Here is a 21570-nt window from a genome sequence, read left to right as displayed (position 1 = left end):
ACACGAAAGACGATATTTTAAAGAATGTGGCTAACCAAAAATGTAACTGGTCCACATTGAATTTGATAGTAGGAAAAAAAAATCCAATGGAAGTCACTGAGGACCAGCAACTGTTTGGTTACCCACATTCTTCAAAATACCTTTTATTTTCAACAGAAGACAGAAACTCAATTAGGTTTAAAAAAAAAAAACCCAACAACTTGAGAGTAAATTAATTAATTTTGGGGTGAACTAAACCTTTAATGTTAATAAAACAACAAAACACAAGAACTTTAGTACGGTTGCTTTAATAAGAATCAATGTATAATTGATGTATTTAGTGTTTTATTTTTGTGTGTTAATTCAATTTCTTGAATGCTGCTTCTAAATACACCTACTGTACCTAAAAAATAAAGCACTATTTGTTTTATTTGTATATTATGTTATTTGTAATGGAATGTATCTTTGTTCTTATTTTTAATAAAGATAAAATCATGACAAAGTTTTTCTCCACCCACTTTGATCTAAACATCTGCCATTATTTTATATTTTGTTTCCTTGAAAGGTGTTGTTTTTAAAATAGGGAAATTAGTTTGGCTGTACTGCTCAGACAACTTGCAAAATAGTAAAACCAACATGGCAAAGAATCGTAAAATTCCTGAAAACAAATTGTGATATATTTTTGCTATATCGCCCACCCCTAGTTCAAATCTCCAAACCAGAGTATGATCAGTGACCACATTATCCAAAACAGCTGTAGCTATTCTGGTAACAACACAAATCAATGATGGTCAATCTAGATTAATAGCCCTGCAAATCTGAACTGAAGGCATCAATTACAGCAGGCACTGGCCATTGTGACCCGACCATTATTAATGAGAAGCTAATAAATGGCGCTGGAAGTTGTGCTCGTTTGCAGAGATAATTGTTGTTGTAAAGTCACAACATGCAGATGGACAGATTTGAAAGACAGCGACAGGATCACTTCGCTAAGTGATGTGTGTGCTAGACAAGAGTTACATAAGAGCCTTTAACACTCATTATCATGTGGAAAAGGGACACTAGAAGCTGAGAAAAGATCCTGAATGTGCACTGCAGGATCAGTCCATTATTCCAGCCTCATCAAACCTCATGAAAGAGTCTGCATGTGGGTTGACAATTACAAAATATAATTTGATACAAAAGAAGCTATCGCCATGGTGCAAACCAGATGTCATCTGGTCAACTGTCGGTTTTCCATCTGAGAAAAGCCTCCACTACATCGGTTTCCACAAACAAAGTGGCCTTTGTTATTGGAGTTGCCCATATTTCTACATGACTCTGAGAGTGTAAGAGTAAACACAATGCTGGAGACATGATGAGATGCCCCCCGTCTGATCTACAATGAACCCTAACAAAAGTAAAGTCAAGTCAAACAGTAAAGTCAAAAGGATAGTGACAGCACAGAACAAAAGTCAAACAAGATTGCTCCATCACAGCACAAAGAAAGCCCTGCATGCTCCACACAGCATAAAACATGGAACAAAGCTTTTCCACTCAACAGTTTTTTTAACTGCATATTTGTCTTCCAAGACAGCAAACTCTCAGCCAACCCTGCAACAATGCAGAATCAATGCAACTCACTCTGCCTGCTGTTCACATTAACCAGGAACACAGAAAGGCCCTCATTCTGATCAGTGTCTCTCTCTTGGAGATGGTCAAGTCTATTCAATTTTGGGGGAACCAACAATTTTACTTGACTTAAAACTTAAACAATAACCTTATTTATACGTTTCCTACGTGAGGGGACAAATGGCTATAACAGAAAAGAGAATATTCACAGTCTGCAACTTAAGTCTCCTTTTTTAATTTTTGAAAGTTTATGCTCACCAAAGCTGTATTTATTTAATCAAAAATACAGTAAAAACAGTAAACTTGTGAGATATTACTAAAATTTAAAAGGGCAGTTTTCAATGTGCATATATTTAAAAAAGTAATTTATTCCTGTAATGCAAAGCTGAAAGGATAAGGGTTACATGATCCTTCAGAAATAATTCTAATATACTGATTTGCTCCTCAAGAAACATTTCTGAGTATTATCAATGTTGAAAACTGTTATAAGTCACTTTTCTCTGGTTTACCTGTGTCAGAAGATTGGCCCTCAAGCCATAAGGAGCCTACGAGGAGCCATTTATCAATTAGTATCTCTCGCATCACCCATCAAAGCATAGCTCAACATACATAACTGCAACCAAACCTGCCATGACATGTAGACTAGCTCTCATTTCCTACACGTGTTTTAAAAGTACCTAATGTCTCTATGTATCTGGGAAAAGCTCTTTGTTATGCACACAAATATACACATCCTTCAAAGTGACAGGTGTAATAGCACCTACTAAAAAAAATAAACAAGTGTACACAATAACCAAAGAAGACAAGAGAAAACAGGCAGCTCAAAAGGTCGTGTTATCATTGAAACACAGGGCACAGCTGGGTGCAGATCTGTGCAGAGATGAGTGTGTAGCATGAAAAGATCTGCTGCCAGGCTGTCCACTGGCCTGATAAAAGACTCCATTCAAAGTGACAGTGTCACCAGTGTCAGGCCTCCAAAAGCGCTGATCACAACACAATACTGTGCCTTTAGCTTGTGCTAACTTCAGAGATGTCCCAAATATTTTTGGCTCAGAGCCCGAGTCCAGAAAAAAAAAAAAAAAAAAAGATTCAAGAGAAAAGCTGAATCCCTGACCAATAATTGCAATTATAATTAAGTTACAAATCAGAACTCTCTGGAGCCTCCTAATTAATTATCCCTTCTGCAACACATTGAATAAGTACTTTTACACTACCATTCAAAATGTTGAGGCCAGTAAGTAAAAAATTAAAGGCAATAAATTAAAGGATTAGTTCACTTTTAAAAAAACTTTTGCTGATAATTTACTCACCCCCATGTCATCCAAGATGTCCATGTCTTTCTTTCTTCAGTCGAAAAGAAATTAAGGTTTTTGATGAAAACATTTCTCCATATAATGGACTTCATTGGGACCCAAACGGTTCAAGGTCAAAATGACAGTTTCAGTGCAGCTTCAAAGGGCTTTAAACGATACCAGACGATGAATACGGGTGTTATCTAGCGAAACGATCGGTCATTTAAAAAATAAATAAAAAAGTTTAAGTTTTATAAGCACAAATGCTCTCCTTGCTCTGTTCTGTGATGCGCGTTCGTGACGTCACGTAATACGCAATTACGTGGAAAAGGTCACGGTTGACTTAGGCGGAAGTACCGAGTCAGTGTTTACAAATGTGCAGAAGGAGGACCATATACACATATTCAAATGTCTTTGTGTCAGTTTATCGTTTAAAATGCCCATTTCGTGTGCGTATCCTGGGTGTTTTAATATTAAAAAGCCTACTGACTCGGTACTTCCGCCTAAGTCAACTGTCACCTTTTCAACGTAATTGCGTATTACGTGACGTCACGAACGCGCATCACAGAACAGAGCAAGGCGAGCATTTGTGCTTAATAAAACTTAAACGTTTTTATTTATTTTTGAAATGACCGATCGTTTCGCTAGATAAGACCCATATTCATCGTCTGGTATCGTTTAAAGCCCTTTGAAGCTGCACTGAAACTGTCATTTGGACCTTGAACCGTTTGGGTCCCAATGAAGTCCATTTTATGGAGAAATGTTTTCATCAAAAACCTTAATTTCTTTTCGACTGAAGAAAGAAAGACATGGACATCTTGGATGACATGGGGGTGAGTAAATTATCAGCAAAAGTTTTTTTAAAAGTGAACTAATCCTTTAATCAAAGATGACAGTAAGGAAAAATGTTTCAAAAGATTTCAAATAAATGCTATCGATTTTAATTTTTTATTCAATATATTCTGAAAAAGTATCATGTTTCCACAAAAATATTAAGCAGCTCAACTGTTTTTTCAACACTGAAAAGCAGCTTTGATCACAGGAATAAATTACATTTTAACATACAAATAGAAAGCAGTTTATTTCAATTGCAATAATATTTCATAATATTTCTGTTTTTACAGTACATTAAAATATGCAGCCAGACTTCTTTCAAAAACATTTTTACAAATCTTACCTACCCCATACTTTTCAACAATAGTGTAAATGCACGTAAAATTTGATTTCAATTCGACTTAAACTATTCTTTTTTTTTTTTAAATATCATGTGCACAATTTAGTCTGACTTAAATTTCAATTACGTATTAGGTTTATTCTGACAAACAGGTTGTAGCTCGACTACACAGTAGGTTGATTATAACGGTGCAGGTAAATATACTAGTCGACTTGGCTAAAGTCAATTTAGGTAAGGGACGGTTTATAAATGCTCACACTAACACAAAATTACCTCTACTTCTTCTAAGACTGACGTGTCAAAGCAAACAGGCCACAAATAAGCAAATACACACACAAGCAGACATAGCAGCTGTGGCAACAAAAAGCAGCTGTGGCAACATCACAGCCATGCAGTTAAAACCAGAGCAGCCATTTAGACCCAACCAGGGAAAAAATGTAATGGAAATCCCGACTCCTATCATACTGCTATAGCAACAGGATGTCAGCGATGACATAAGGAATACCACAAAGGCTGTACAATGCACAGATGCTATATCATCATAATACAATGAAAATTTATCACTTAAAAAAAAAAAAATGCCAAGAAAATGTTACTAATATAATGTACTAATATTATAAACTAAAATAAGACTCTTTTAAAACACCTACGTAGGAATGAAAAAATAAATAAATAAATATATATATATATATATATATATATATATATATATATATATATATATATATATATATATATATATATATATATATATATACACACACACACACATGCAAATAATTTATAAATGGAAAATATATAGGCTATTTAAAAAAATTATAAAAAAAATAAAAAAATAATATCTGATGTGCATGCCACAAATTTTTACAGAAATATAGACCACTGCTCAAAAGCTTTGGGTCAGATTTTTTTTTTTTTTTTTCAAGAAATTAATGTTTATTATTACAACAAGGATGCATTAAATTGATCAAAAGTGACAGTAAAGACATTTATAATGTTACAAAACATTTCTATTTCAAATGAGTGCATTTCTTTTAAACTTTTTCAAAGCATCCCGAAAAAAAAAGTATCACGGTTTCTACAAAAATGTAGAATACACAACTGATTTCAACATTGATAACCAAAAATGTTTCTTGAGCAGCAAATCATTATATCAGAATGATTTCTGAAGGATCATGTGACACTGAGGACTGAAGTAATGCTGAAAATTCAGCTTTGCATCAAATAAAATACATTTTAAAATATATTCAAATAGAAAATTCATTTAAATTGTAATAATTTCACAATATTGCCGTTTTTACTGTGTTTTTATCAAATGAATGTAGTTTAAGAGATTTGTTTGGCTTTCATAAACGGTTTTCTTAATCTTAACTCCAAACTTTTAAACAGTAGTGCACATATAGATAAATCTCAAATGAAATTTGAATAAAAGTGCTCTTACCCGCAGTCTGGAGCAGGGCACCAGCGGCAGTCGGGGTCGGCCACCAGCCAGCGGCGCAGCATGAACTCCTCATACTTCTCCATGAGCACACGGTCATTGAGTATCATGCGGATGTCGTGGGGGTTGAAGCGCTCTGAGCACTCGGGGCAGCTGATGTTGACCCTGCTCTCCGAGATCTCGATGCGCAGATACTGTCGGAGGCAGTCGGCACAAGAGCGGTGGTGGCATGTCATGATGTCAGGGAAGCGGTCTCTGGTGTGGCGCAGCAGGCACAGCGGACACTCCAGCAGCTCAGAGGTGGAGGCTGAGGATGAGGAGGATGAAGATGAGGTGGAGGCCACACCGGGGGCAGAAAGCGGCGAGGAATGATCCTGCTGCTGGCACATTTCCGAGTGCACGCTCTCCACACTGGCGATGCCATCCACCCCGGCGGCCAGTGCCCGTGACTTGCGGGATTTGGGGTCACCGCAGCGCTGGCGGAACAGCGAGCGCAGTGAGATGCGGCGCTTTTTAGGCGTCTTCCGTACAGAGGGCAGACTGACGGATGAGGCGGCGGAGGGAAGGTCCCTCTCAGACCCCTGCTGCTGCGGCTGATGCAGACTCATCTCTACAGAGGAGGCACTGTGGTTTTCAAAGGACTGGGAAGCTTCTACAGGGAGGGCAGGGGGGGAGGAGGAGGAGGAGGAGGAGGGGGAGGGAGGGGAGAGGGAGGGAAGGGGGGACAGGGTTTTCAGAGGGGAGCGTGAGGTGTTAAGACATGGCGGTGAACTCTCTGCAAGCTGCTCCCTTGATCCAGGAAGCTCAAGTTGGGACACACGGGTCTGTTTGGAGTCACCAGGCTGGATCTCGACCTGATCTGTGAAGAAACAGAGACACTCCTGAGTGAGACAGTGGAAGACCTCATTTGAAATGCATTTTATATTGATTCAACAATATTTTGGAGACGTTAACATTTTTTGATTTTAGGTGCAACCATGTGCAAAAAAAAAAAAAAAAGTTAATTTCTTTATCAACTCTAGAGAGTAGTATGAGATATATATATATATATATATATATAAAGATACAGAATTTTTCACCAGATGACTTGAATAGCTCCATTTAGAAAGAAATATAATTCTAGAATGACTGGGCGTTTTATAAGAGCGTGTATTTGCATGGCAAAACAACAACAAATAAAAAAACGGTATTTAATTTAAAAAAATGCAATTTTAAAGTTACAATACTAACATTTTACATCTTAATTTATTTTTCATGCTAAACCATTAAGCTTTTATTTTTGGCAATTTTCTGGCAAACCTGTAGTGCATTATGCTTTTAATTACATTGTTGTTTTTTTTGCAATTTAATTTTCACTTCAAGCCATACTGTGATACCAACCATTTTTATTTTGATATACTGCTTCATTCTCCCCATCATTTTTTATTGTTGAAGTGTAAATTGTTTATTGTATCCTGCGTCGATATTTCTATTCGGCAGTCATTACAGAGATCATCTACTCACCATCATGTCATTCTAAAACAGACTTTTTTCCTCTTGTGGAACAAATTATATTTTGAGAAATTCTAAAAGTTTTGTAACAGTTTGTAACGACATGAGGGCGAGTAAAGGACAGAATTTGTTTGCCGAATGCTGGATAAAACATTTTACCGAATGGCACTTTAGTAAATGATTGGTTCTACACTTTGAGTAGTTTGGAGTGGTTTTCTTTACCCAGAAATAAAAACAGACATGCATATTTGGATGACAATTTTTTCAAGCACTAAATCTACTTGAAATTAAATGTGATAGCTGTATCAAATACATTTTATTTGTCCTCCATATCGAGCAGCCCTAATATTGAATCATTCAATAAATGAGAGTGGTTACTCAACCTGACTCACTCACTGAACCACAAGTCATCATGACTTTCATTCAAACGTCAAATGAAACAGAAACATGTTGCATGTTCTTCAACCCTATATGGGTTAGTTAGGGGAATTACTAACTGGTTTTTAGTAGGTTTTTGACTTTGCTTTTACAATAAATAAATGAGTTACAAAATTCTGGATAACACTACAGTGTCCTTGTTAGACGTTACTTGTACTTACTATAGTAATAACAATAAATTATTCATAATCACACACAACTAAACCTAAATTAAACCCCAATCCTAATCTTATAGCAAGTAAATGTTAATTAATAATAGACAGAAATAGTAATACAACGTACAGAAATCCTAGTGCATACTTATAGCAATTGCACATTTTCAGTGTACTGTTCACGAATTTCATGTGAGCAGCAAGTTTAAAGGCTGCAATTGATCTGAAAACATTAAACACTGCCAAGATGAGTTTTGAGAAGCCCTGACTCAGTGGAAAAGTTGATGAAAGGCTGAAACAGCCAAGTTCACGGTAATGAAACAATTACAAAAATATTGCAGAACCACTTTTGAACAGGATGTGACATCACTGACATTGTAACAGGACAGATGAAACTACTGCATGCCAGTGAAAGCCACCGAAACCGTAATGGTCAGAAACACGAGACAGCAGAACCGAATGTGACAAAACAATTAGGATCCTTCTAGTCATTCATAGATGCGTTTCCTCACCCTGCCTGCAGGCCTTTCACAAAAACACAGAGAGGCAGCTCAGAGCTCTCGTTTCAGAAAAAAAATAAAAATTTAGTTTCAGATCTAAATGAATGCCTGTGGGTTAAACGTATACCACAGTGTGGGCGCAGCAAGATACTTTAGTTAGCACAGACAGCGTTTCTGCATGTGAATAGGTGTGATCTTATCACATGCTGCACAATAAAAAGTGTCAGTCGCAACGGAATGAGGAAGAGACACGGGCATGAATCATCTGAGCTTCCCAAAAACGCTGCAGCCTGTCACATGAGAAGCCAAAGGAATAACAGGACATTTACTTAATGACTCTGGCCTCTCTTGCAATTTGCATTAGATGTTCTCTGTCTTTACTCTCTGCTGCCTCTAAGCCATACCAGAAATACTTTAACCTCCTTGTGCAAATACACACACAGTTTCCAGGTGGGGTTTTTCACACTCTCCATTTAAAAGACACTAGAGCATTTTTCTCATGTGTTTGAAGGAAGCAGATAGCCAGCCAAACGAGTTACACTTGACTTTACAATCAATGATATCTTTGTTTTTTTAGACAAAGTCTAATAGGAATTGTAATGCACATTCCCAGAGCTACAAATTGTTCCAAAAATATTCCACAATATATATTTGTTACATTTGGCCTTTTCCTTTTAAAGGAAAATATACAGTGGTGTGAAGAAGTATTGCCCCCCCCCCCCCCTCCTGATTTTTTATTTTTTTGCATGTTTGTCACACTTTAATGTTTCAGATCAAACAAATTTAAATATTAATCAAAGATAACACAAGTAAACACAACATGCAGTTTTGAATGATTTTTTTTATTATGAAGGGAAAACAAAATCCAAACCCACATGGCCCTGTGTGAAAAAGTGCTTCATAAACAAACACCTTCATTTAAAAACTGCATGTTGTGTTTACTTGTGTTATCTTTGATTAATATTTAAATTTGTTTGATGATCTGAAACATTAAAGTGTGACAAACATTCAAAAATCAGGAAGGGGGCCAACACTTTTTCACACCACTGTATGAGTTAAATAACAGAACAAAAGATCTGATTGAAAGACTGAATGAGCATAATATAAGTAGGTAAACTGGGATGCAGCAATACTGACCTAAGACATCCATTTTATTTTTCCCAAATTCTGTTTTACTTTTTTCCGAAATCCAATTTTTCCATTTTAATTTTTCTGGATTCCGTTTTTCCCCCCTCGTTTGTAATTTTTCTAGACTGTTTGAATGGTTAAATTATATTTTTTTTAAATCAAAAAGCATGTCTAATTAATTGAAATCATGAAATTCACAGCAATTTATTAACAGTTACAAAAATCACTTTAAGGCCTTATGAAATTTACAAACCTGTTGTCCAACAAATCTAAATTTATTCAAATCTAAATCTAATTTATTGACATGATTTTTTGCCATATTAACTTCATAACAACAGTCGAGTGTTTGAAATAACTTTGTGATCAGACGTGGTTTGAATTAAATAGTCATTACATTAGTGTGTACTCAGTAATGCTCACAACACCTGGGTAAAAATAGGAAAGATATTACTTGAAACAGTTTTTTTTTTTGTCTCTTAGTGGATGCATAAAATTCCCTTAATTAATCGTCATTGATCTTATCGCAAATAAATACCAGAAATGATTGTGATATATTTAAGCCCATATCACCCATCCCTATATATGACGATAGTTTTTCTCAAAAGAAACGGTAAAATGCTCATGAAGTGACTCTAAGAGCAGTTCTAGAGATTATATTCATGTAATCAAGTATACTGTGAGCGTTACATGCACTTCAGTGTGTGTGTGTAGTTAAGAAACCATGCGTCTGCGCCATTCATTCACACAGCGACACGCAGGATTCATATTTAAATGTTTTTTTGCAGATTAATATTTACAGTCACTGGTCCATATCACATTTTGATTTAAGTGTACTGACCTACTTTTGAAGTATCCTTCCAAAATTTGGAAATTCAATGACATTCTGCGTTATACAGTAAATTCAGTTTTTATGACTGGATTCCACGATTCCGCCCGCATTTTCAACATCGTGGAAATCATAGCTACACTAGCTAACAAAGTTAGGTGGCGTGACCAATGAAATTCTAAGATTTCAAAAAGCAGATCAAAGTACACCAAATAATGCTCCAAGTCTATACATCCAGAATATAATACTACATTGCCTGGAGAAAGAATTGTTTGTAATTACTTTAAATAATACATTTACTAGTCTATTAATTCCATTGGTGTACGTCTGGTGACTTAAAGCTTGATTGTTTCAGATGAATCCAGCTAGTTGACCTGAGCAAGTTTCAGGGATTATTATGAACATCAGATGCCAAGAGCTCCATGTGTGTGTTTATGTAATACAAGGAAACTGAGATAGATGATTGTTCCAGCATGTTCCCAAACAACAGCTGAAGGAAGAGCAGGAACACTTAGAATAATTAAACTTATATTTGGCCTAACATACATTTTAACATGTGTTCGATGCTGATTTCCTGTGTGCACCTAAAATACATCTAATTCCACTCTGGTGACTTGTCAAAACACACGCAAGGACACGCACGAGCCCTTGAGACAAATGCCACAGCAAGCTGATAACACTCAAGAAAGATAAGATGATATTAACAGCCCCATTACTATCATTTGGGGTTCATTGTATTCCCAACACAACACAAAAGTTAAGTACAGATAACATATGCACTGTTCTGCTCGATGGATTTAGTCTAGTCCTAATAACACTGACTGATATGTGCAAACAGCTCTAGCTCATTTTAATCAACGTTTGCTGGTTGAGCTGGCGATGAGAAAAAGTGCACAGAATGAAATTAACAATGCAAAACAGCTGACGCTGTTGAAAACATTCCCACAACACACCTACCTCACCTAAGCAGTGTGGTATGCTGTTTAGACACATCATATGCCTTGCTCAAGGGCACATCAGTTGTGGTATTGAGGCTGGAGAGAGCACTGGACATATTATATGAACATTACTCAAGTTTTTATAGCTCATTAAGGATAGTTTCCATGCTTGATTTGCTTGAACTGTAAACATGTTTTTCTTTTATAGATCTGTTTCTTTTCAAAAACATTCAATCATAAAACTATTTTAAAGAATAAAAACTAACATATTAGTGAGTGCAGAACCTCAAAGAGGCATATTTCCATATGATTACTAGGGATGCTCCGATCGATCAGCCGATAATCACATTTTATGACTCGATCGGTACTCACTACACTTGGCCGATCTCACGAACGGATTGCAATTTGATGACGTCAATGCGTGAGGACGTACATGATGCGTGAGGACATAAATGATTTGGCGCCGCAGTCATCGCCAGTGTGGAAATGCTATGACATTCCGAGAAACAATGAAAAATTTGCTATTTGTCATGCATGTTTTGCATGATGATATGATGAATGGATGGTTCATTTCTAACAGCAGATTCAGTGGCATTAGAGCTGATCTGCACATCATAGCACACATCTACGGCGCAGCTCCGCGGGAACTAGGGCTGCCACTAACGACTATTTATTTTGATTAATCTATCGACTAATTTTTCGATTCATCTAAATTATTCATTTCCTGCAAAAAATAAAATTTACTTAAAAATATTTTATTAAACCAAATGAAATCCAAATTTCTATGAAATCCTTTTTTAAAGCAAAAGTGAAGTGCAACAGAGTGCAAGAAGCAAGTGTCCATCTCATAGTCCAAATCACTGAAATCAAAGCTCAGTATTATAGTGTAAGAATGACAACACATCCACATGTTCTAGTCTAATAATAATAAAATTATAATCAAAAAACACTTTTTAAAGGAGTATTTACCAGAAATATTATTTACCAGAATTTATTTAGGTGAAAAATGTAAATGTGCAGTATTTCTGAAAAAATACTTTTTTTAATATAAAATCAATTAATTGAAGATGCTTTTTATTATTAAAATTTAATGGAACAATTAAAATGGAATCCAGAAAATAATGGAGAACAGAATTTGGTACAGATAACATTGCAAAACTCAATTAGACATGCTTTTTGATCAATCAAATTTAACAAAACTGAATTTGGAAATAAAAACGGATTTCATAGGGCCCTATAATTATAATATTTTTTTGTGGTAATAAAAATGGATTTAAGTGAACAACAGCTTTTAAAATGACTTAAAGTACATATATAATAGCAATGATGCAATAATAATTAGTTCAAATAAAAGTATCAAAAGCAAGAAATCATATGTTTTTATTGAACAAAACTGTTAAAAAACAATGTATTCTAAACAATAGAGCTAATGTAGATTACGCATTACAACAAAGGCCTGCAGGGGGTGCCGACGGCCTGATGATTATTTTTACACATTACTGTTTAATATTGACCAAGCACCATTTAATTCAAACGTACACTTAATCTTTAATATTTGGCCATTTCTTTAGAAGAGAAATGCTACAGCCACTGTAATTACATGAATATGTGGACATCAAACCGTGTAAACTCAGAGTGAGGGTTTGAGCTTTTCTTTTGTATTCTCCTGTGTTTGTGTAGATTTATAAATGATTGACCTTACAAATCTGATGAAACAACATGCAGAGATGGAGTATGAGACGCTCCACACATGTAAATGATAACAGATTCTGTGGAGCTACTGTGAACGGAGCCGCTGTGAGACGCATATACTGTGTGAACTGCATGACATATTTAATTAAATCATAGCATTTGTGAATTCACAATTATGCTTAATTATGATTTTTAAATGGGTTTAATATATCATGCAGCCTTGGAATATAGTCTAAAAATGTGTTTTATGGATTCTCGTCCATGAAATGTGCCACTTCCGGTATTTTGCCGGTTAGTTGACGCGAGCAAAATGAAGTCGACGATTTTTAAAAATCGACTAAAATCGAACAAATCGCAACAGCCCTAACGGGAACCGGTGCTGATCGTGGTCGCTCTAGTCAATGCTTGTGTTTATATCAGCCACGCCGCGGCATGTTTCTGAAGCAGGTCTTTTGTGAGTTACGCTGATCGTGGGCTGCTTTTAAATAAACATTTATAAAAAATATATATATTCTTTAGCCATATTAGCCTACTCAATAGAATTAACAGGCTTTACTCCTTTCAAACTTTAGCTGGAATGTCACCGTTTCTGTCACTGCAGCTTTACGATCAGGCAAACACACACACACACACACACACACACACAATTGAAATTGTCTGCCTGATGAAAAAATGTAGTTAATATTTGCATAATTTATTATTCATTTTATCCACCTGCAAATAATCAGAATGCATTTTTATTACCCGACCTGCGGATAGGGCTGGGTATGGAGTTCGATACTTTTTAGGCACCGACCGAATTGCCTCGATACCACAGAGTATCGAAAAACGTCTTGTCGTTCGGTACCAAATTTCGATACCTAAGGGGTTAATCTCATTAACGTCAGTGAGCCAATAAGCCTGCAGCACTAGGTGTGTTTGACTAGAAGTGACACGGTGCTGATTGATCAGTGTTTGACATCCGCGAGAGCAATTCGAAAGCGTACGGAGCAGTCTGCTCTCTATATCGTGCAGTTTCGCTTACTTGACAGACTGAAGCTCACGTGACATTTCAGCGTCTGCCGTCTCATTAAATGAGGACATAAACACATGAACAACAGCTCTAGAACTGCTCTGAGAGTCACTTCATGAGCATTTTACCGTTTGATTTGAGTAAAACTTGCGTCATATCATATACACACAGAACTGTAAAGGTATTCCCGGAAACCCGTCAAAATAAAAGTTCGGATTAACTTGGTAGACACTCCGGCAGAAATAAATTAATACTGTTCAGCAGAGTGTACATACTGCTACTACTAGGCTACTATTAAAATTATTAAAACTCTTATTTTTTAATTAATGATCACACAACATTTCTTCCATGTTTTAATTTTAATAGTAAAATTTTGTTTGCCAAAATAAATAAAGTTTTATCTTCAATAATTTAAAAGAAAAATGAAATTAATGTTTTATGCCTTCATTTGAAAACCAGATACAGAACACAAAATTTCTGAGGAAAAAGAAAACATTTCATAAGGCTGTTTTAAGAATAAATTTAAATAAACTAAGTAGTTTTTATGCATTCAAATAATTAGACATACTACAACATAGAATTTAATAACAATAAAACATATTGTGAAAGAAAATAAAACATCCACTTTTGAAAGTGGATAAGGATTTTACATTTCTTGAAGTCTTTAACAACCTAGAATAAATGAATAAAAATGATGATTCTGTCTGAGCTATGCGTTTTAAACGAGCACGGACTAGTGTAAACTGAAAACTATTTGAGCTTTATTAAAATTATTTGTACTTGATTTGTGTTGGCTGTATTTTGTTCCTTTGTGCAGTGGCTCAGGAGATGAGTCTTTGAGTTTGTATACATGTCAACAAGATGAAAAAAATAAAACCAAAGTTTTTTGAGATAATGTAATCTTGTTAAAACTGTTTTCATAAAATTGGTATGGAAAAAAGTATCGTTCAGGAACCAGTATCGAACTCAAGGTATCGGTATCGATATCGAACATTTTTGAACGATTAAAGATAATTCTCACAACACCTGGGTACCCGCGGATTATCTGCAGCGCCCGTGGATATAACAGTGATCAAACTATTCCGCTTTGTTCTTTCAGTAGTTTAAATGTTTCGATTTCTTTTTTCCTCTTCAGTCTTATATTGGACAGTATTAAACCTTATGAGTTACATCAGACTTCTCCATGTTGGAGCTTAAATGTCTCTTTATTTTGTCCTCTCTCTAACATTGGACAATGTTAGATTAAACATTGAATTCAACAATCAGACTTCTCAATTTTAGGAAATCAAATGCTTATCTTCTACAGTTTACTATTGGATAAGGTTTAAATAAACCTTGTGGGGGTTGCATCAGACTGCTCCATTTTGTTTGCATTTATTTTGGTCTTATATTAAGTATCCTGTTATACATAATGTTCTGCATAAACCCCAAATGTTCACTGTACAAGGAATATTTTTTGTGATTATTTATAACATTATTACATATATAAACCTTGAAGCAGCAGAATCGGCCGATCACCATGACAAGAAATCAGTACTCTGTATCAGCTGCAATTAGTCACTGGTATAACAAAAGACATAAGCATTAGCTTTTAATATTTCAATCTGGGCCTTTATGAAGAGAATTTCAACATCACTAGGTTACAGTAAAAGTCAAAAATAGCGATGTTCCAGTGAGGGGTCTTTTTTTTTACTAAAGGGGTCTTGGGGAGTTCATGTAAACACTGAAAGAGTTAATTACATCTGTGAGAGCTTCACAGAATTTCATTTAATGGGTGTAAATGCTTTTATAGCAAACAAACACACACTGTGCCCAGGAGACAACAGACAAACAATCCATCCTGACAAGCTGGGGCAAAAGAAAACCAGTTTCTGAACAGTTTCATTATCACAACAATCTTTAACTACTCAGAATCTGTTTATACCCCTCGTAAAAAGCTGACTGCTAATGTCATGTTCACTGACTTTATAAAAACAAACAAAAAACAAAAAAGGAAAACACCAAGACATTTGATAAAAAAAATAATAAGAAGAATAACTACTGTACAAAGCACACTAGTGATGCACAATTGTTTTTTAAACCAAAACTGCATTTTTCCATTTAGCCAAAAGCCAAAAAAAGATTGGGTAATTTAAATTGGGTAACTTAACTTGGTGTGCTATTTAGGTTGTCGCGTTCTCAGATCATGAATTAGCCCATGCAGTCACAGTTTTGACATGGTCAAAACACATCACCAGAGACGTGCAAATTAAACGTAAAACACTGTTTTGGCCAATGGTTTTATCCCAAAACAAAAATTCTTTAATGTTTTGCTGTTTCTGCCAAATATTTTCAGTTGCTGAAATATCAGTGCCCAAAAAGGGGCTTGACACTAGACAGTAGACAGAAAACACTAGACAGTATGAGAGTCCATGGGGCATAGTTTATCATTTTGGACAACTAATAAGAACAGAAAATCTCAAAAGACTACATTCATGGACAAATCTAATACAAAGCAAGAATCTTGACCCAAAAAAAAAAAAAAAAAAATACCTGAATAAAATGAGTATTCCATAAAACCAGTTTCCTGCTGAATGCACCATTCAAATTTGCAACTCCATTTCTCACATATGGAAGCCATTTAGCTCATATAAAACAGCAGGCAGTATAATAAAGAGCAGCTCACATGAGCGAGACATCGGGAGATTTATATGGCCACTACAGTTACGTCTGACTCCAAGGAACCATGTAAATCAGCTACGTTGCTAAGAAGTTTCCCTCTACCCAAAGCGGCTGAGAAGGAGCAGTCAAAGCAACAGGCAGGAACGACAGCACAGTAAGGAGGATTCCACCCTTCTTTTTTTCCCCCATTTTTCTCCCTTCCGCCCCCTTTTCCAGTGAGCTCAGGGCCGGGAGGAAATGATGTCAGCAGCTAGGCATTTTGTGAGGCCATGTTCATCTGCTCTGTGTTTGTGTGTTCACCAAGAGACCAAATAGGCTTTTCTTCATCAGCACAATTGCCGATTATGCCAGCAGGAGAGCGCTTGCCACTGTCCCAGCTGCTTCAGGACACACACACACACACACACATCCTGCGTGCTTCTCAGGAGAAGCAGACGTGTGTACAGAATGCAGTGGGATTTCTGTAATGAGCTTATTAAAGCAATTTCCGGGAGCATTCTTCACTGAGGACAGACTTCCTCTCAGTGACAACGTACATTTGCTCTACTCCTAAAAGCCCGCCCTGCTACGTCCTGATCACTCTCCACGTTTCACCTTGTATGGCGATCACACTGATATTTATACTGGACACAAAGCTTTGATCAGATATTAAGCCTGACACACCAAATCCAAAATCCCCGAGCTGCTTTCCAAACTGCTGTCAGCTGAACAGCTAAAAGAAAAGGCTTATTCAGATTGGCTATAATCCATCTCCATTCCAATCTAACCAGGAAAGAACACAGCAGAATGAACAAGGACAGGTGAAGCTACAACCAGTAGTGTTCAATGGCTCTTATAAAATATTAACCAAGCAAAATGACCTCTGGCTAGCAGGTGGCGCTTGTGTCAAGAGACATAATAAAACAGAAATCCTGTGCGTTTACATACAGAACAGAACAAACAGTGATGTTAAACATCAATACTTCATATGGCAGCATTAGGGAGTAAATAAGTAGTGATGTTAATAACTTAACTACGTAGTCAAAGCACAACTAAAAGCATATCTGGGCGGAAACTACATTTTTCCCTCAGGCCTCACATGCGTCTTCTTCATGTCAGTTGCGGCGAGCTCAAAATGACTACGCGAAAGACCAGTAAGGTGTGGGATTTTTTTTTTATTAGGAGGAGATGGAAAAGTTGTGTAAACTGTGTAATGTCAAATTGGCTTACAATAACTCTACTGGAGCGATGTGTAATCTTATTCAATACAGGCACGCATGCGTTAGCTTGGAGGCTAGCTAAAGCCAGCAAATGTCAATCTTTCATACACTACAACCCGTCCCTGCGGTCCGTGATCCCATCCGTGCCGTCTATTCTTCTAAACGAAGACCCACTTCGGTGGTGCTGTGGGATTTCCAGGCTCTTTTCGAAACGGTCTGCTTGCTTGTAGTTATCTCTAATATCTATAAATTGTCCTATTGTTTTAATATGTTGGCTAACGTTATATGAAAATTAAGAATTCTGTCAGTCTATTGATTGATTTTCCATTTCTGCATTGCTCCAGACGATCTGAATAAATACGCTATGCACCGGTTAATGTTGAGTGTATGCTCTCTTTTTTTTCTGTTTAATGACTGCCTAAAATTAAATAATGATAACGCGAGGCAAGCATACGGCATAATTGTGACCTATTTTTAGCAGAATTCATTGAGGGATTTGACAGTGTGCTTCAAACATTCAAACATCTGGGCCTTGAATGTGTCAGTTACATTTCTGTCTGTGCAGGGTCAGAAAGCCGTCGGATTTCATCAAAAAATATCTTAATGTGTGTTTCGAAGATGAACAAAGGCCTTACTGGTTTGAAACGACATGAGGGTGAGTAATTAATGACAGAATTTACATTTTTGGGTGAACCATCCCTTTAAAGAGACAATTCATTCATTCGGTTGGTTCATTTGTCACTAAAACAAATTTCAGAAAATCTGTAGTAAAATACTGTTGTTCATCATGTTTTCAATTCAGTTACAAAAATTTGTGTGTTTTCTATTTTTATTAGCTGTATTTAACAAATATATCTTTGTTTGTGTTTAAAGGAATTATTCACCCTAAAAAATTTAATTGAGTATGTTTCTTCATGGAAACATGGATTTGGAGCATTTGGATTTAGTATTACATCACTTGCTCACCAGTTGATCCTCTGCAGTAAATGGGTGCCGACAGAAGAAAACAGCTGATAAAAACATTGCAATAATCCATAAGTAATGTAAATAATGCACAATCATATTAACTTCAAATTGTTGCTTTCAGATCAAGCACTGTTTACAAGTAAAAGAGTCCAAAACAGTTCTAAACATAGGCCTATGTGGGTGGATTTTGATGCAAGACGACAACAGGTGATGGTTTATAGCAAAAATGTCTTCATGATGGATTTGTTTCTTATAAACATGCAGCCTTTCACTTCTCAAGATGTTAATTGATGGACTGGAGAGTTGTGGATTACTTGTGGATTATTAGCTGTCTGGTGCTGCCAAACGATTAATCGCATCCAAAATAAAAGTTTGTGTTTACATAATATATGACTGTGTACGGTGTACATTTATTATGTATATATAAATACAAACATGCATGTATATATTTAAGAAAAATCCGTTGTTTATGTATTAAATGTTTAATATAAAATAAAATATAAATACATGTATATACACACATGTAAATATTTAAAAGATATATAGGCCTACTGAATGTGTGTGTATTTCTATACATAATAAACATAGTACATGTATATATCATGTAACAAAAACTTATTTTGGACGCAATTAATAGAGATTAATCTTTTGACAGCACTAGTTTAGACTCATTCTGACGGCACCCATTCACTGCAGAGGATCCACTAGTGAACAAAAGATGTTGGTAGTTTAACCAAACTTACAAACTGAAATTACAATTGGGAAGTGACAGGTTTCATGTAGCTTCTTCCCCCAACACAGTCGTCTCAATATCATCATACACAGCAGTATTTGCAAACTCTAGCTGGTCAGTGATAGTGTTAAGACTGCTGCGGGTTGAGTGGCTAATCTAAAAGGAGCTTCACTCTCAGATGCTGAATGAAGGACGGAGATTAAGACGTCACCAACTGATCCAGATGCTGCCAGTTCAGCTGACCTCCTCAGGTCATTCAGCAGTAAGATTTAGCTCCAACTGATGAGCGCTACACACAGACTTTCTATATACGGCTGCTGTACACAATGTCTGCTGGGAAAAGTGAAGCTGAAAATATCAACTGTGTGTGTGTGCGTATGAATGCAGAAGTTTAAAGTTAAACTTAACTGGCAAGTGTAATACAAACAACTGGTGTTGTCAAAAGACCCGGTACTTCAGTACCAAGTCGGTACAAAAAAATTAAAACGTCACGGTACCAGGTTTTTTCAAGTAGCCGTGGTACAGAGTACCCTGTCAACCCGGTACGGCCCTACGATTTCCGCGATGCAGAAAACGCGAACGGAATCTCAGAATCCAGTTATAAAAACGTAATTTACAGTTTAGCACGGAATTTGTCAAAGTTTGGATGAATTAATCAAAAGTAGGTCATTACACTTAAATCAAATCGTAACATGGACTAGTATCTGTAAATATTAAGCCACAAAAGTCAATTGAAATTTGAATGTTTTGTATGAATGAATGGAGCAGAGGCGCGGGTTTTTTTTTACTACATAACGTTACACTGAAGCGTGCCTGACGCTCGCTGTGATTTCAGCATCTGCCATCTCAATGAGGACATGAATACATAAACATCATCTCCAGAACTGCTCTGAGAGTCACTACACAAGCATTTTACCGTTTCATTCGAGTAAAACCAGTGTCGTATCATATAGCTACACACACAGAAATGTAAAGGTATTCAAGGCAACCCGTCAAAATAAAAGTTTATCTTAAAGACATTGTGCCAGAAATATATTATTATTATTTAGTAGAATGTATGTGGTACTACTACTGTTGAAAAAAAATTATAAATCTTTATTTTTTAAAAGAAAGTCAAACAATATTTCTTCAATATTTTAATTTTAACAAAATAAAATGTTTAAATTTCATAAAAGAAATTAAATTTGGGTGAAACTTGTATACTGTTTTTCATACTTTATTACTTGCAAAAAAACTTGAAACACAATTTTAAATAAATATAAAGAATGGCATTGATTTTTGTACATTTTATTTTTGTTTGACTTTATTAATAAAAATAGTATGTTTTTTAATTAGCATGTTTTTGTGTTTTGCTGTTACCGAAATTGGTACCAAAAATCGTGGATTTTTCACTGGTATCGGTACCGAATACTGGAATTTTGGTACCGTGACGACACTACAAACAACAAACTGAGAAGTAAAAAGCAGTCAAGCCTCCGCATCGAAACACCTGCATTCATGTGGCTTTCAAAACAGCGCGTCACTTGCCGTCATGTTCCCTTCATCTCCAGATACAGAGCACTCCAATGAAAGTGAAAGTGTTCTGATTAGATTTATCTGTCGCTTTTAGGAAATGACAGATTTCAGGCAAAATTACGCAAATGCATAAGTGATTTACATGGAAAAACTGAGCAAAAATAAATCAATATCAGTTTATTCTCTTTCATGAAGTGATTCATGTTCATTGTCCTTGTTTACAGAACATGAACTTCAGCCCTACAAGAGTAAAATACATAGAAATGGCGTTACATAGACACTATGTACACAGTCACACTTCCTTTAACAAACACGTGTCTCCATGGATTTCCTGAACACTGTTTCACAAGACTGTTTTCAGCACAGCAATAGAGGAAACACTCCCTTACACCAATGCAGACAGAGCACAGAAAATCTTTTTCACAAAACAAAGAAAACAGTGATGCATGTGCACAAGTAAACTTATGACACAAAAACATCGTATAACGTTAAAAGACTGATCTCGATTGAAATACCCACACGATCATACTCTGCAGCAATTAACAATTTGACAGAACCTCTAAATTGCATGTTATTTTGATTAGCTGTCCATTCAGAATTGTGATCTCTATTAAAAAAAAAAACTCAATTTCTCCAGTCTGTTTCATCTGCCACTTTAAACGCTCAAACTCTTTAATGTTGGTGGATTCTGATTGGCTGTTAATCAGCAAGAAAAAAATATATATAAAAGTGATTACAATTACATTGTTCCTCTGTATTACCAGTATAACAATGGTTAGGACCTTTCCTTTCCTCACAAAATTAGATTATTAAAACTTTATAGTT

The 21570-nt window shown here is 35.9% G+C and overlaps 1 protein-coding gene across 2 annotated transcripts in view; it reads right to left on the bottom strand.

Annotated features, from left to right (window-relative positions):
* The window catches only part of rnf19a (ring finger protein 19A, RBR E3 ubiquitin protein ligase), a 35796-nt gene that overhangs the window by 11138 nt on the left and 3088 nt on the right, over nt 1-21570 (bottom strand). For both annotated transcript variants that reach the window (XM_079442126.1, XM_079442125.1), the window contains exon 2: nt 5498-6353. In XM_079442126.1, coding sequence (XP_079298252.1) covers nt 5498-6353 — 856 coding nt within the window. The remainder of the gene's footprint in view (nt 1-5497; nt 6354-21570) is intronic.

This window comes from Barbus barbus, assembly GCF_936440315.1.
Source record: "Barbus barbus genome assembly, chromosome: 19".
Classification (NCBI taxonomy): Eukaryota; Metazoa; Chordata; class Actinopteri; order Cypriniformes; family Cyprinidae; genus Barbus; species Barbus barbus.
This window is presented reverse-complemented; position numbering and strand designations above follow the sequence as displayed.